At 38.2% G+C, this 18,305-nt stretch overlaps 1 protein-coding gene and 1 long non-coding RNA gene across 5 annotated transcripts in view; one reads left to right on the top strand and one right to left on the bottom strand.

Annotated features, from left to right (window-relative positions):
• Positions 1-2,116, top strand: part of SLC38A11 (solute carrier family 38 member 11) — a 53,101-nt gene extending 50,985 nt beyond the window's left edge. For all 3 annotated transcript variants that reach the window (XM_036090448.2, XM_036090447.2, XM_036090444.2), the window contains one exon: positions 1,087-2,116. In XM_036090448.2, the coding sequence (XP_035946341.1) occupies positions 1,087-1,380 (294 nt within the window). In that variant the 3' untranslated portion in view covers positions 1,381-2,116. The remainder of the gene's footprint in view (positions 1-1,086) is intronic.
• LOC118534506 (uncharacterized) overlaps positions 1-18,305 on the bottom strand; it is a 78,808-nt gene that overhangs the window by 2,385 nt on the left and 58,118 nt on the right. The gene's annotated exons all lie outside the window — the stretch shown is intronic.

The following is an 18,305-nucleotide window of genomic DNA, read 5'->3' as shown; positions in this document are numbered from 1 at the left end:
TTGAGTGGGGGAGGGGCAGAGAGAGAGAGAGAAAGAGAATCTCAGACTCCCCGCTGAGTGCAGAGACTGACATGTGGCTCCATCTCACGACCGTGAGATCACAACCTGAGCCGAAATCAAGAGTGGAGGCTTAACTGACTGAGCCACCAGGCGCCCCTCTTGGTATTTTTATAATAGACAACACTACTCCCCGTAAGTTTCAATCTGACATGCCCCCTCAGGTTGGACTTACCCATAAGCTAACGTAGGTGAGGGTGAATGAGTCATAGCCATTTAGTTCTGCTGTCAATTTTCTAGGGTACTTAACATGTTTAGTTTTACTTGAAAGAGGATTTAGAAATGCTATTTCATGTTAAGTGCCCTCGGGGTGATAGTTTTCTTTTCTCATACAGAGGGGCACCTACTTTCACACCAACTCAAGAAACAGGAAAGATAATATCCCCTACATGCTTCCCGGAAGTCAGTCCCCTCTTGTACATATATGTCAAATAGACTGCTCACATTTGAACAGCATAATAGTTACTCAGCAATTTGAAATAAGAATGTAAGAAAATGTGATGTGCTGAAAATATGGGACATTTCAAGCGTTTGCCAGAAGTTGGTCTTACCTTCTGCTTTATTTTCTAAATTATTATTTTCTGATCATTTTTTTCTTAAGTCTGATACACTATTTTATTCTTCTCCTTTGTAAATATATCATCAGAAAGGGGAAAACCTATTCCTAAGTCTTTATTGGGTTATTCTTCTTTCCCTTGGTTGATTCAACTAAACCTATTTAGCTTTTAACATGTACAAAGACAAATACATTTTGTAAATCTATTTCAAAAACTGTCCAGGGACACCTGGGTGGCTCAGTCGTTAGGCGTCTGCCTTCGGCTCAGGTCATGATCCCAGGGTCCTGGGATCGAGCCCCACATTGGGCTCTCTGTTCAGCGGAAGACCTGCTTCTCCCTCTCCCACTCCCCCTGCTTGTGTTCCCTCTCTCGCTGTGTCTCTCTCTGTCAAATAAATAAAATCTTTAAAAAAAAATGTCCAAAGAATGCTCCATTTGGTAACATACTGTTATTTCTTGTTTTCAATATGCAGGGTGTGCTCTGTGCCGCTCCACTAATTTTTATCATTCCATCAGCATGCTATCTGAAACTGTCTGAAGAACCGAGGACACACTCAGATAAGATTATGTCCTGTATCATGCTTCCTGTCGGTGTCATGGTGATGGTTGCTGGACTCGTCATGGCCATCGCAAATCCTCAAGACTGCTCCCATGGGCAGGAAATGTTCTACTGTTTTGCTGACAATCTCTCCCTCACAAACATCTCAGTTTCTCATCTTCAACTGACAACACAACTTTCAGTTTTAAACAGCAGTACCTTTCAATGAGTTGACTACTTTCAAAAGTATATATGTTTTGAGAGACTTCTAAACCACATCACATTCACACACGTTTTAGTCTGTATATTATAAAATTATTATTTCGACATTTATCAAGACTTGGTTTCCTTTACTCGTTAGTCCAATGTAAAAGATAAAGAGGAAAAGAAAATTGAATGTATTTTTTTGTTTTATTGCTTTATTTTAAACAAAATTAATATTTTGTTTTAATGACTGTGCTGCCTTAATCTCAGCTGCAGGAGGAAAAGTGAAGCCCTCGGCCCTTGCTGCCACCCTCTCAAAGCATTACTCTTTTATTCAGTAGGTGAGCCAACATACTGCACTCCAAAATAAGTAGGTGATTGTGGGTTGGAATTTGGTGTGTGTGTATCCTTTATGAGAAAAAAATTTTTGTGTCTTTTAAAGTTTATGAATCGAAGAGAAGGGAAACTGAAAACTATTAAAGGGAATAGACATCCCAGGAGAAAAATGAAAGTCTCCATTACAATTTCAGCAGATCCCTTGTTTAGAGGGGAGTGAATCCCTGGAGAAGTGAGTAAAGTTCTTTCCATGTTAAGAAGCATGAATAATAGACTGTACAGAGCAAGATGTGCGGAAAATCAAAATTACCTCTCAAGTTTTGATCTGTGGGAATACAATGGTAGTGCCATTAAATAAATTATAAAGCAGGGGGGAAAACCACAAGTTGTTCTCAGACACAAGCCCAGGAGATGGGTTATGTGTCAGCTTTTTTTTTTTTTTTTTTTTAAAGATTTTATTTATTTATTTGAGAGAGAGAATGAGAGAGAGAGAGCATGAGAGGGGGGAGGGTCAGAGGGAGAAGCAGACTCCCTACTGAGCCGGGAGCCCGATGCGGGACTCGATCCCAGGACCCTGGGATCATGACCTGAGCCGAAGGCAGACGCTTAAGGACTGAGCCACCCAGGCGCCCTATGTGTCAGCTTTGGACCTGTTGAATTTCAAGTACTGATGGGAGTATACAACCGGAAGCTGAACTTTGAGACTAGAAGCTTGCAAGAAAAATCAGGGCCCCAGAAGAAGGATTCTCACTCCTCTGGGATCCTCAGAGAGATTCTCGAGAGTGCTTGTTGGCTGGATTTTCCAGAAGCAGACACTGAGATGGAGTTTGGCATGAGGGGTATTTATTAAGGATCATCGCTAATGGAAGAGAGGCAGAAAGCAGGATCGAGAGGGCAAGATGGAACTGCAAGGCAAGGCAGGCCAACGAAGCCTCAGCCAAGTCCACGGGAGACTGGAACATATGTGGCCCATTAGAGTTGTCCCTGTTCGAGTGAATAACCAAGTTTTAATACCACTGCCTCCCTCTGTCCTTGAATGTGGGTACCTATGGAGGCCGAACCCTTGGCAGCTCTTTGCAGCTGAACAAACCCTAAAGGAACTGAGAACTGCATGCTGTCTTCTGGTGGCTGGGGCACCACATGCTTCCTTGTAGGGGAACTGGTAGGCACAGCTGTGTCCACCACAGTGGCACTGTTTTTTAATGAGGATTTTTTAAATACCTTTCATGAGGATTTCACATCTGATGCTCTTTTTAAAATAACAAGAAAATCTGGGACCATCTGGACAGCTAACCTACTTCAAATCACCCCCAATTTTCTCACCTTTTCATTTGTATTTCAAGTTGACAATCAGGAGCACTGTATTAATTGTTGCCAAATAGAAAATACTGCAAGCGGAGTTAATACACACATCATGTGTTTGTACAAATCACGGCAAAAGAAAAAAAAAACCCACAGGAAGTGTATAAAGGATAGTTTCACCGTGGTTTGAATAAAGAAGTGGTGAGAGCTGAGTCATCATGTGACTCAGTAAGAAAGACCTGTTGAAAGCACAGAAAGCTGCACCTCAGGCAGAACCATGCTCGGGCTCGGAGTATGATTTTTTGCTTCAATAAAACATGATCCATGCGCCTCAGTTAGTTTAAATTCTATTGGCTATATAACTTTTTTGTATTTAATTTGTAGATTTGTTTTTTATAGTTGTTTAAGAATCATAAGGTTAAGTGGTTTGTGCCTATTTTTAGACTGATACATGTTTTGGTAAAATCGTAATAAAAATACTTTCATTCCATACTGAGGGAATGTAAGAAATTTTTGCAGCAGTCTATCCCTACATTACTCAAGACTGAGAAACACTGACCTACATAGTTATTAGATAAAATCACAAGAGATGAGAGTTCCAAGAATGTCCAAAGAGAAGCACATCAAGGATAATGTAATTTAGCACTTAACCATCTATTATCTTGTAGTTTGGGTATTGCTTCAGATACCAAAAGTTAAATTAACCTTGACTGTTCAAGTAGGTTAAAAAACAAAAGAAAAACAATTCCTGGTAGGAACCGAGTATTGCATTAATGCCTAATAAATATTTGTTCTGTTTTTTTTTTTATTCCTAATCCACTGTAGAACAAAACTGCCTTACGTGAATTACCAACATTTCTAAATTATGATAGAATAAATCTTAGAAACTCACATCTATTTTGCAAGAATACTTGTCTCTTTATTTCACCACCATGCAAAACTTCGAGAACTAGCCCCCATCTATTTTCTGCCTCAATTTAATAAGAGATTTCTACTGAAACTCGTTCCCTCCCTGCCACTTCTTGCTCCTAACAAAGCAACTTGAGGATTTAAAACCAATTTCTGAGGTTGGGTGATAGACATTGGGGAGGGTATGTGCTATGGTGAGTGCTGTGAATCGTGTAAGACTGTTGAATCACAGACCTGTAGCTCTGAAACAAGTAATACATTATATGTTAAAAAAAGGAAGAAGATAGTAGGAAGGGAAAAATGAAGGGGTGGAAATCGGAGGGGGAGACGAACCATGAGAGACTATGGACTCTGAGAAACAAACTGAGGGTTCTAGAGGGGAGGGGGTGGGGGGATGGGTTAGCCTAGTGATGGGTATTAAAGAGGGCACGTATTGAATGGAGCACTGGGCGTTATACGCAAACAATGAATCATGGAACACTACATCAAAAACTAATGATGTAATGTATGGTGATTAACATAACTTAATAAAATAAATAAATAAATAAATAAAACCAATTTCTGAAGTTGTCACTACATTTGGATTTATAAAGTGCTTCTTAAATTAAAAAAGAAAGGAAGGGCATAGTATCTTTACACACTAATGTAAACATCTAGCAATACATTTCCATCAAAGGTACAGATTGGATGACACCCATGTAACTTGTGAATTGGATCCTTGTTCATGTAACAATTTATGATAGGATCTTTTATGTCGACCCTAACTTGAACCATCTTCAAATATCAGGGAAGGTAGACCTCTTGCCTCTGCCTGTTTCCAATGGTGTCAAGCAGTAATGGTTGCCTCTTGTCTTTCCTCTAAGAACCCTGAAATCCAGGTTATCCAGTTAAGAAATTCCCCACTAGTCATCTGCTGAAGACATACTGCACACATCAATTTAATTAAAGATTAACTTATTGGACAGGAGTAGGCCTCTTTCTGGTTTATCTTCTGCCATCTTCTCAGGAAAGCAATATTAGTCTGTGTGTTTTGTTTGTTTGTTTGTGTTGTTGTTGTTGTTGTTTTTAGGAGAGCTGGCCACTGAGAGGACCTGGTGTTGCAAGGTATTCCAAAAGTGGCTCAAGCACGGGCCAGCCAGCGACCATGAGGTAGGGTACTCATAAGTACTAACTGTGGTGGGGGTAATAATTAGCTACACCAGTCAGATAAGCTCCTTTAAGAATGTATAATAATTCTGAAAAGTGTATAAAGAATTTACCCTGATAACAGAGCAAACACACTAATGTAAACATCCATGCAGAATGGACGAGAAATACCTTGAGTTAGGGACCAGCTAGACTGGGAGAGAGAGGAAAGAGCACATTCTCTGGAGCAGTGGTTCTCAAACTTCCACATGTGTCTGAATCCCTAGAAGGACTAGTTAAAACACAGATTGCTGGGCCCCCTCTCCAGAGTTTCTGGTTCAGTACTCTGGGGTGAGGCCTGAGAATTTGCATTTCTGGAAAGTTCCCCGGGTGGAGAGGCTGCCGTTGGTTCAAAGATCACATTTGAATAAGGTTGGAGGTTGGACATAAGAGAGTTGCTAGATGGTGCCATCTGTTTAGAGGCTGGGCAAAATAAAAGCAAGATGTAGAAATGCCATGCTGGAGCTCAGGGAGGAGACCGAGATTAGGGACAGCGGAAGGAGAGCTATTGGCACATATTAAATGTCCGTATCCTTTGTCTCTTTGAAAAATCATTTGGAGAAGCTTACAGAGGGAAGAGGAGAAACCAAGACCAGAAGATTAGTGAAGAGTAATGACAAGGGAGGGGAGGAGAGTTAACAACAAAAAGAAACGGAGATTACAGTCTAAAGTCAACACAGCTGCAGCGCTGAAAGCCTGGTTTGGAGCCTACAGGCATTCAGGGAAGATTGCCTGAGCTTCATAGGAAGAAAAGAAGGAAATATTCCAGATCCTCAAAAGTACACCAAGTTTTCCTAGGACTAAACTCTCACTGGAAAGTCTTACTTGGAAAATTACATAGGGAACATGAGTATCACTGGGCTGGATTCATAATAACATCATGCAGATAAAGAATTCCTGTAGCAGTCTTGTATAGGACACTTTAATAATCATTCCACTAATGTTTGCTCAACCACAATGAATATTATCAATAAATTTAGCTTTGGAGTTTTTATTATATTATTCATTTATAATAATATGCTAAGTGCTCTTTTAAAACACGTGCGACATACACACACACACACACACACACACGCAGATTTAGTCTGACATTTCTAACTTCCACCTGATTCTGGTCCTTACCAACTCACACCTAGACTAATGTCACAACCTCTTACCTAAGTACTCTGCCTCTAGTCTGTTCTTCCTTCAAGGGATTTGTTTGTGCATCACTCTAAGAATCATCTTATTAAACTGGCATTATTAACCAGATGCTTGATAACACCATTTGCTTGTTTAAAAGCTTTCCAATGAACTCTTGCGCCTATAAAATAAAGTACAAACTCCAAACTTTCATAATAAGGCCTCAAAAGGCATTCTGGCCTTATCTCCCGTGACTCCAGGAATGGACTCTCTAGTCTAACGTAAGAAAGCATTCCTTTACACTGACACTGCTCTGTGCCGCTTTTGCCTTTGCCCCTGAATTCCTGGCATTCTCTCATTTGAATATCCAACCCCTTTCTCTCATCAAAATTCTATCAGTTCTTCTATGTTCTCCCTGTGCCCTACCTAACAACTCGAGCTGCAAGTCAGTTCTTCCACCTTTGGGAGTTCTGTAATTCTTATATTACATGAGGAAATCCTGCCTGTCTAACCAGACTGAAAGCTCCTTGAGGACCAACAGTGTGCTTTAAAGCTTCTTTTTGTTCAAATCTCATGGCAAGGAGCCTTGTAGTAAACACGTATTTGAAGGGAGATTGATGGTGTAAAAGGGAAAATGGTTAATTGTACTAGTACCATACACATTATTTTATTGGATTTTTTTCAGCTATAATGATTGTCATTATAAAGTATAATAGCATTTTAATGTGATGTAGTCAATCATCCAACAAGCTGGTTTAGATAATTAAGTTGGGTTTCTTATTTTGCTGTATTATGCATTGAACCTTCAGAGAAATTATTTGGGATATTCTTAAAAGGACTCTTCGAGTAAATACCAATCAGGACATATCTTTTCATTTGTTTTGACTGCTAAATAAACATTTGCTTGTATCTTTCTTAATTATAAGTTCCTTGAGACCTAAGACCATATCATGTTTAGTTTTCTTTTTTGCCAGTATACACTCATATCTTATTCATAATGCTTGATAAACATTGAATGACTTGACTTTATCTGATTTACATATATTTAACTCAAATTTATAACCCACTAAGAAAACTCACATTAACCCCTTTATTTAAGATTATTTCTTGGGGCATCTGGGTGGCTCAGTCGTTAGGCGTCTGCCTTCGGCTCGGGTCGTGGTCCCAGGGTCCTGGGATTGGGCCCCACATCGGCCTCCCTGCTCGGCGGGAGGCCTGCTTCTCCCTCTCCCTCTCCCCCTGCTTGTGTTTCCTCTCTCACTGTGTCTCTCTCTGTCAAATAAATAAAATCTTTAAAAAAAAAAAAAAAGATTATTTCTTAAAAAATGAAGCGCCAAAACTTTAAACCAAATGTGTTCATGATTTAGGTACAATTATCACCTTGCATAATCTCAGCAGACAGCTCAGTAATTTCATAGAGCACTGAAAAGAAGAGGTGATTTAGGAACATACAGGCAAAATTTAAGAACAACACTTCAGGCAACATATCAGTTTGCAGTTTTAAGTTTGAAAGGCTTTGGAAAGGTTTATATCCAAGATACAGTGGCAGCTATGTATTTATCATTTTTTAAATTTCTTTTTGCCAGAGGACAAGGCCAGTTCCTGAAAAACAAATCCAGCCCAGGCTTCTTAGAGTCAGGTCCCATTGCAAAACATTGTTCTTTAATCTTTATGTTCTGAGAGAGAAAATAGTAAAGCATCCACAAAAAAAGTCACCGTTTGGGTGACTTCTGACTTTTCTTGCACAAGTTTGCATTCTTGTCAAGTCTTAAAAAAGAATTTTCTAAGTTACAACCTTTAACTATTGTTCCTCCATGTACAAAATGTAGATAAGCTGGAAGTTGAATAAAATGACCTTGGGTTTATGTGCTCTGTCTCACAGCATTTCAAAATGAACTTAGATTTATTTAAAAAGCCATAAGAATAGACAAGGGAAGGAAATTAACTTTAAACATTTAGAAAAACAGGGCTTAGGAAACCCTGGATTTTCTAGAAGGGGCTGCTTGACTGCATAAACACAGTAGGATGGGCTCCCTATTCTAGAAAACAATGTGACCTTTTAAAGTAGACTTTTTTTTTTAAGATTTTTTATTTATTTGTCAGAGAGAGAGAGAGAGCACGCTAGAGAGAACAAGCACAAGCAGGGGCAGTGGCAGGCAGAGGGAGAAGCAGGCTCCCCGCTGAGCACAGAGCCCGATGCAGAACTCGATCCCAGGACCCTGGGATCATGACCTGAGCCGAAGGCAGACGCTTAACCGACTAAACCACCCAGGCATCCCTAAAGTAGACATTTTAAAATGAGAGAATAAGAAACTAAAAATATTGGCTTCAGGTGGAAAATTTCCTTGGAATAAATGCTTTTATATGCGTAATCTAAATGGCACCTGAGAATTTCTTGCCTCCAAGTGATCTGGTTAAACTTGATATTAAACCCCATTCTGTAGTCAGGTGCTTACTCCATAATTTCAGCAAATTCTTCTGGCTTACTTTCTCATGCTTCTCTATGCCACCATAAACCAGTGTTCTTTTGCTCTTTATCTGTAAAATTCCATGATACTGTAGATGCAAAACACAATCTCTTCATCAGTTTCCATAAAAATCCACTCACATCATGCATTGTGTAAAGTTTTAATTGTTGTTGCATCTTTTGAAGATTTAGAGTGGTTATAAGGAAGGGTCACATCCTGGAGCATGGCTTTTGACCAATCTTTAGGCTTCACCATCTAAGTGCCTCCTTTACTCCTCTCGTTTTCCATCTCCTTCTCCAGATGAACAAGCAACTGAGGGAATTCAAACTTCCTCACTGAGGTCCCAGCATCTTCAGGCCTCTAGAAGACCTCTCTCCCACTGTATCCCACACCTCGTGATTATATTTTCCCAATACAACTGCCGTTCTCTTCCTAAGAAGAATCTAGATGGAAACTGTCAACACACCCATACTTTTCCATTTCCTAACATATATGTGCCCTGTGATTTATAATCTGAATTGCATTTCTGGTCACTTTGCTCTCCATAAAAAGAGAAGCCCAGAAGACATCTGCCTTGCATAAAATTAAAACGTGGGCTCCTGGCTTTTAACTAGGAGCTGTTCCATCTGAATGGGTAACAGAATGGTGACCACTGTGGTTTCCCAACACAGCCAACCCACATTGCTTAAAGCTGTCCCCCCTGAAGGCCTCTACTTTGTGTCTTCAGCCATTGTAATTTTTCACTTCAACACCAGTACTATTCTCCAAATAACAGCTGTGTGTCTGCCCACTTCCTTTGCACTCTTGATAAATCTGGTCTTTCAGAATTACATTAGAGCAGGCCCAGCAATAGTGGGTGGATAATCCTCTGCTTTATAAGTAAGGAATATCTGAAAAGTTTCTCTACTCACTTTCTCAAATATCTTCTATGGAATGATACCAAGGTGTTTGACATAGTGTTGATTGCCTTTCAGTATATGGGACACAGACATCCCTTAACACTGGGGCATAAATTAGAGGATCCAGATTAACAATTAGGAAGAGTAGCTCTAAATTCTAAGCTCTAAGGGTGGCTCATGAGAATGCTGCCCTACCCACTCCTTTCCACCTCCCTAAATTCCAGCAGAACTTCAGATTTTGCCCAAATGCCTCCTCCCCTGAAAGGTCTTCCCAGCCTTCTCCAGCAGACCATAGCTTTTCTTCTTCTGCAAGACTATGGGTATAATCTGATGGTTAATAGAAAGAACAATCCAGTATAAATAAGAACTTCCTAACAATTAGAGTTCACTAATGTTGGCATGGTCTACCCTGGGACTCAGTGAGCCTTTTGTGCCTGGAACAACTTAGAGGTTGGAAAAACAATTGCCCACAATGTGGTAGGGGCAGTTTATTGCTGAATAAAAACTGAACTTGATGATCTTCAAGGTCTCCCCTAATGCTGAGTTTCTAGTTACTGCGTTGTTCCGCTGATGAAATAAAATACAGAGCTGTTCTGCAACTACTTCATTATTTTTGCATGTCTTTTAATTTTTTTCTAAGTAGATATGAAACAGCTCAGGAGCAGCAATCTTGTCATTCATTCCTTTTCAGTACTTAGACCACCTTGTACAAAAAAAAAATTATGAATTGAACCACAAGAGCTGGTTTTGAAGGGAGGTTAAGAAACGGAAGGGAGGACAACCTGGAGACAATAAAGGAGATACGGAGCTACACCACAGCATGACATTTCTAGGGATCCGGTCCCACTGAAGGACGGGAGCTCACAGGGCATTAGCACAATCCTTCAACAACCTCAGTTATTCTACCACTAGGTCCATGCAGAAATTATTGCTGCCACTGCTGACCAGCATGCAAAAGCAGTTCTCATTCTCTTCCTTCTTGTCATCATTCCTGATTTTCTACATATTGAGAAAGATATTTGCAGGAAACACTAAACAAAGTGTTTAATAATTATGGCAAATATATCCATAAATTCTTTAATTGCCCCCCTTTGATTGGAGGAAATTCCATAAACGAAGAATAGAACCCAATCACAGACAAGATAAAGACAAGTCCATAGTTGGGTTCACAGATGTGCAGCATCTACTGGTGATTAAAAGCTGGGAGGTGGTTATACTGCCTTGTGCTGAAAAGAATGGTTTGTGGATCACCAGCATTGGCACTGCCTGGGAGCTCTTTAGAAATGCAGAATTTTAGGCTCCACTTCAAACTTACTGAACCAGAATCTGCACTGTAACAGCCCAAGGTTTTTCCTGCCCAAGTTTGGAAAGCACTAGCGTGCAGGGCCTTGTCTTTTGGGAGAGGGACTTATCAGAATCAGCTAGGAAAATTGGTTAAAGAAAAAGCACCTCCTGGAGAGTCTATAATGTCCACACTAGTGCTTCTGTTACTGATGAGAATTGTGATAACATATTTCTGGGGATTTGGGGAGGAAAAAATGATTGTAAATCATTGACCTGTGGCTATAACACTGAAGCCCATTTCTGTTTATTATGTTTTTTGCAGAACAATCATGCAATCAAAAATGAGGGTTTTTTCCCCAACATTGTCTAAGACTGAAACAAACTAGTCATACCTTTTCTTTAGATCAAAATGGCAATTTCTTTTTAACAATGCTACAAATGAAAAATTTTAAGACATCCTGTTGACCTCTAGTTAGTATGTAAAAAGCACTAATGAGTAAGTCAGAAAGTTTTTAGCATGGGAATGTGCTTTGAATTTATGAACATATCTGGGGAATGGAGAGTGGAGAGGATTATCACTGCATTAAATATTTAAAGCCTGAACATAGCATTTATATTTGCTATAATTCGTGGAGAGGATAACTTAACAGGTAAATGTATGAAAGTCACCAAAAATACTCTTTATGTTGTTTCTAGATTACCCAGTTGATTAAACAAAATACTCACTATCATAAGACATGTTCTCCAATTGAAGAACAGCTTAAAATACATTTCTAAAAATAAAGATGAGCGTGTAATTACTTTGTTAACATTAAAATGTTAATGGAAAAATATGCTCTATTTTGAAGCAAAAAATAACTGAACAATATAATGTAATTTAAATTTAGTTAGGGTCTGGTATTCAGAGAATGGAGAATATTCCTCATTCTAACTTCAAGAACTCTTGACTATGAGGGGGAGCCACAAAAAAGTTCCCATCTAGGTGACAGCCACTCAGATTTCCTCAGTCATCGGTGTGAGAGATCATGAGGTCTGAGTTCAAAGTTAGAAGAGTGAATCTCAACTTTGTCCTTACTCATGTAAGCAAGTGATTTAACCTTTTTGATTCTCACTTTTTTATCTGTAAAATGAAATCATTATATATGATTTCTATGAGAGTTTTTTCATATGTTTATTGATAACATGAATTACTACATATATATTACATTTATTTATTGTCTCTCATTGTGGCTTTTGCTTTTTTTGGATGAAATGATATCATGCCTTTATGAACAATACATGAAATAATTCTATAAATTTGGTATTTACCTTTTAATTTTGTTAATCATCATTTTACCTAACATATTTTTAATTTTATATAGCCAAATATATTGTTTTTAAGATTTTTCAATTGTTTTCATAAGTCATCCTTTAGCTCAAGAGAAGATAATACTTTATACAAATAATCTTCTAGATTTGAATTAATTATAATTTACTCATGTCTTTAAAGTACTTTTATTATAAAATTATAAAGTGCACATTGTAAATAAAAATATTTTGGTTTTGCTAATATTTTGCCATATTATGGTTAACATTTTGGTTTATTTCCTTTTAGTCATTTTTCTATGTAGATTTTGTCCAAAATTAGGATAATACTATTATGACATAATAAGAAATATATATTTGGTCTCGGCCTCCCATTACTGACAGAGTTCCTAAAACCCTCATAATATTTTTTATGTGATAGAGATGCTACGAGCATCTTCTCTTCTAATATTTGGTCTTTGACCCAAATTCCTGACACAAGAGCTTTTAGACCCTTGGAATTTCTGGGGTGATGAGTCTCTTTTTGTATGCTAATGAGATGACTGGTGGCTAGGGGCCTCTAGATAGCTTCAGGTTGGGGATTGTTCACCAAAAAGACTAAGGCATGAGTAGAAGGTTGAACTATCATCTCTACCTTCAACCTTTGGGGAGGGGAGACAGGGTAGACTTAATCACCAATGGCCAATGATTTAATCAATTATTCCTAAGTAATAGAACTTCTATAAACACTCTAAACAACAGGATTCAAAGTGCTTCCTGGTTGGTTAACACATGGAGGTGCTGAGAAGTTGGTATGCCTGGAGAGGGTGTGGAAGCTCTGTATCATTCACCATCTCCAATAACTTGCCCATGCATCTCTTCCATTTGGCTGTTCCTAAGTTGTATCCTTCATTATAAACCAGTTATAGTGAGCAAATTTTCTTGAGATCTGTGAGTTATTCTAGTAAGTTATCTAATCTGAAGAGGGGATTATATATATTAAATTGAAGCATATATGTTAATATATGCTTCAATTTGAAAGTATTTTATCTTAAAAGACTTAAAAACTTATTTCCTGGCTCTGTCCACTGCAAAGGTCTAGAAGTAATGACCAATACATAACATATTGGGCACAGCAATGTCAAACTGTGGTCTCCAAATACCTTTCCCACTAAAAGGAACAAGGGCTCCTTAGAAAAATGTCTCAATGCAGAAGTGGAACAGAAACGTGCAAGGTAAAAATAGAGCATCATTTGATAACAGAAAACAAACAAGCAGAACCATCAAAAGAACTTGGAAGTCAATTTAAGGGGCTTTTTCCATTGGTCAAAGATGAGACAGCATGAGCATCAATCAGGATAATAGCAGTGGTTTAAAAAAAATCCTGTATGTGTTTAAAAAAACAACAACAAATAACTCATTTATCATCTTTGGAGGACTGGAAAGAATGAATGTATTATTTGAAAACTAATAAACAAGGAGGAAATCAAGTATTTTTGTAGTCTTTCCTTTATAAGCTGCATTACTGGGTAACCAAAGATTCAGTGGGAGAAAATTTCTCTTTATTAAAGTATTCTAAATAATAAATGAAAAGGAAATAATATAATTAAAATAGTACCATTTTATGACTTCTAATGAATGAATAAATGCAAGCAGTGATCATCAACAGTGGTAATATCACAAAAAAGGATAACCTGATATGGTTTATCACCAATGGAAAAACCACAACTCCACCTATCTAGTGCTCAAAAAGAATAAATAAATTAAATAATTGAACCTGAATTATCAAGACTCTAATATCTAACTTCTAATTTTTAGAAAAGAAAAAGACAGAAGAACCTATTAAATGATATCATCAGAATTCAATTGGCAAAATTCAGACTATGGAAAATTCTTCAGAGCAAATAATTCAGTTTCTTCAACAAATTGTAAAAGGAAAAAAACACAGGGAGAGAAGGAGGGAAGGAAAGGGAGGAGGGCGAAGAGCGAGAAGAGAAAAGAAGAGAGCCTATTAATTATCAGAAACTGAAGAGACATGTAATATACTTCATTTTTTACAGATACACACTGAACTATTTATGGGTGAAATGATATCTGAGATCTGCTTTTAAAATAGTCTATCAGGTAAAATGGAAGTAGATGAAGGTATAAATGAACCAAGATTGTCCAAAGGTGATAATTTTTATATAACTGGGTAACAGTGACATGGGCCTTTATTATACTAATCTCTCCTTTTGTATGTGTTTGAAATTTTCTACAATAAAAATATCTTAAAAAGAACAAAACACTCTTAGAGTATTCCCCATGAGAAGGGAAGAGGGAGTGAATCTAATCACAAATATCCTTCCAGACCCACAGAGAAAAAATTGCATAGTCTGAACTTTTTTGAACTATTTTTTGAGCATTAAAAAAAAAAATGTGTGAGCTCATAATCTTCTGCTCTTCGTGAGAGAAATGTTATCCTTGAGCCAAAATGTGTGCCCAACTTGAAGAATAGTATAAGACAATGGAGATAGCTCTTAAGAGCTCAAATGATATTTATTAATGATACTTATTTTCTTGAGTGCAGAAATGAAGTAGAAGTGAAAATATGGTCATCAAATATTCTCCTTTCTTAGCTCTCTATTATTTCTTTTTTAAAATTAAAAAATAAGGGTGCCTTGGTGGCTCAGTCGTTAAGCAATTGCCTTCGGCTCAGGTCATGATCCCAGGGTCCTGGGATCGAGTCCCGCACTGGGCTCCCCGCTCAGCGGGAAGCCAGCTTCTCTCTCTCCCACTCCCCCTGCTTGTGTTCCCTCTCTGCTGTCTCTCTCTCTGTCAAAAAATAAATAAAATCTTAAAAAAAAAATAGTTTGCTAGGAAAAAAAATTGTTTGCTAGAACACAGACTAACCAAGCTTATCCTCTATGTTGAAGACTTACAATTATTACCTGCCGTGAATTTATTTTTTTAAACTGTTTGCCAGGGTGCAAATCAACTAAAAGACATACAGTTTCCAAATGGAGTGCTCAAATTTGAGGCACGAAAGATGTCTCTTCAATGGGTTCCCTCCAACACTTGCTTTGAATAAGTTTCTGGATAATCACAGGAGATCACGGTCTTTCTTTTCTCACTTTTCTTCCCAGCAATACCCAACCTTGTGCTGTCCCCAGAAACGCGGAACCCTCAGGATGCATTAACATACACAGAACCATAGACCAAAATATCTGAAAAGGCTCTGAATCTCTGTTACAGGGTGAGAAAATTTCAGAATACAAATTATATAGTGTTGAGGTAATTTACAAGTACAGAGTCTCACATTCCTCAGTTAACTTGTCACAGGTTTAAAGCCTTATCAGTCTGTTGTTGGATGGCTTCACTTGTATTCTTCTTGAAGGCAGCTGGCCCCACCTTTGGCCTTGACTTAGGGTCACTGTCCTTTCTTGATAAGCAAACCATCACCCCAGGCCTCCTCTGAGTTTTACTTCTACAGGTTTCCTAGGACTCCAGAGAGGCAGGCTACTTTCCAGCCTAAAGCCCAAGTCAAGTTCTCTGCACTCACATGGAAACTGTTCTGGCAGCTCCAGATATGACCTAAGAATTTTCTGACCAACCTTCCTCTGGAGTCTGGGCAATGACAGTTTACCTGAGCTAAACATCCTCCCTTAATGAATATGTTCTACATATTTTGTAATTACTTTACTTTTTCCTCTCCTTCCTATGCTTCAAATTTTTAAAGACCTTGTATTATCCTTTTTTTTCTATTCCTTATCACATACACCTAAGGGCTCCCTACCACCATTCTCCACTCCAACTTCAATCACAGTTTCCAAGAAAATGCCCAAGCTCTAAATATATCCTCGGACTTGTAAACTCTCCCTCACAGTTGAACCATTATCATAGACACTTTGGCCCAGCAAAATGGAGAATCACATTTCCCAACTTAAATGAAGATCTGTGATAGTCTTGGGTAGCAAATACCCCTGGGAATCACCTAGCCCCTTGGATCCTTTCTTCGGAGAACTGACCTTGAACTGGCAGAGCCCCTTCTGCCCTTGCTCTTTGTACAGAAAACTGGAAGTGCCTGAGAAGCATTACATTCCTGGGAAAACCCATAGCCAAGTACTGACTTGTGTAGGAGTTTGACAGCCTAGACTTTGCCTCAAAGTGGGACACATCTGAGATGTAATTTATGTTCCAGAGTACTCATGAAATCAGTCTGAGGCTGAGAAATAACTTGAAATTTCTCTCTTACTCATTTCCTTCCCCCTTTTCAGTCCTGCTTCCTCTATTCCCTTACCTGCTTCTCCTGGGAGCACTTCCTTAATAAATTCTGAATATTTATATATGAATCCTTATCTCAGGGTCACCTTCTGGAGAATTCAACCCAAGAGATCATTCAACCATGCCATAAAAACATTTTTTTAAAAGATTTATTTATTTCCTTTGAGGGAGAGAGAGAGAAAGAGAACACACGAGAAGGGAGAGGGTCAGAGGGAGAGGAAGAGGGAGAAGCAGACTCCCTGCTGAGCAGGGAGCCAGATGCAGGACTCCATCCCAGGACCCTGGGATCATGATCTGAGCTGAAGGCAGATGCTTAACCAATAGAGCCACCCAGGTGCCGCTATGATATAGTACAGACAATATAACCAAAGAAAATAGCAACATTTCTTAAAATATGTAAGCTCCCTTAAGTTTTATTGATTTCCCAATACATCTTCTATAGCCCATAAAGAAAATTTGAGAGGATGGTTGCTTATATTGAAAATCACAAGCTATACTTCCTCCATCTAGTAGATGGCCTGATACTGGAACACAATTCATATTTGCTAAATAAATGATGCCTTATGGTTAAAAGTAGCTTTTATTTAACCTTGTGTTCATCAACTGATTAAGCAAGATATCTGACAATGAGTAACAACAGGTGAGGCAGGCTTTTTGGTGCTTATATTACATACAGAAATTCAAAATTAATATTCACATGTAAAACCGGCTAATTTAAAAAGGAACATCTCTACTCACATGAGCATATTGAACATTAAACAGAAATATAAGAATTTCATGTTTGTATCCCCTAAATGCAAACATTAATGTGGTAATAATTTGTTTGAGGTTTATGTTTATTGTCATAATCTTGCTATCATTTCAGTATTTAGTCACTGCTTTTAATATTGCAGTTCTAAGGAAAGCCTTTAGTTTTGAAAGTGCTTTATTGACTGTTGAGCACATTTGACTTCAATTTCAGGATCCTCATACTTCAAATGGAACTTGCCTTAATCCACTGGAAACAATGTGGAGACTTATGGAGCCAATTTAAGAAGTCGAGCACTTTTACTGGAAAAGAGTTGTGTTCTCATATCAACACTAGATAAAAAATGGCTTAGTGTTGATGTAAGAATTTCAGTCATTTGCAGGAGACTTTCCACAATTATTCTTCCCTTACATTTTTTTCAAATATATTAAATATGTGACATCTTTATATCAACACTCGAAAAGCACTAAAACATCTATAATAACAAAATATCACCGAAGTATAGCACCCCCTGAATTTTCACTCAGTCATCACTGTCATAGCATTTTTTTGGTCCAGCTGTTCTGTCTTCCAAGAGTAAAACCATAGCAAGAATGGGTTTAATTTTCAGCAACAAGTAAAAGCGTTTCTAAGCATCACAGTAAAAGCGGTTCTAAGAGGGAAGTTTATAGCAACACACGCCTATCTCAAAAAGCAAGAAAAGTCTCAAACAAGCAACTTAAACTTGCACTTAAAGGAATTAGAAAAAGAACAACAAACAAAACCTAAAACTAGCAGAAGGAAGGAAACAATAAAGATAAGAGCAGAAATAAATGATATAGAAACTAAAAAAACTTGGGGCACCTGGGTGGCTCAGTCGGTTAAGTATCTGCCTTCAGCTCAGGTCATGATCCCAGGGTCCTGGGATCGAGCCCCATATCAGGCTCCCTGCTCAGCAGGGAGCCTCCTTCTCCCTCTCCCTCTGCCTGCCACTCCCCTTGCTTCTGTGCTCTCTCTCACATGCTCTCTCTGTCAAATAAAGAAATAAACTCTTAAAAAAAAAAAGAAACTAAAAAAAAAAACACCATAGAACAGATCAATGAAAACAGAATCTGGTTCTTCGAAAAAAATCAATAAAATTGATAAACCTCTAGCCAGATTTATTAAGAAA

Source organism: Halichoerus grypus, chromosome 4, assembly GCF_964656455.1.
Source record: "Halichoerus grypus chromosome 4, mHalGry1.hap1.1, whole genome shotgun sequence".
Classification (NCBI taxonomy): Eukaryota; Metazoa; Chordata; class Mammalia; order Carnivora; family Phocidae; genus Halichoerus; species Halichoerus grypus.
This window is presented reverse-complemented; position numbering and strand designations above follow the sequence as displayed.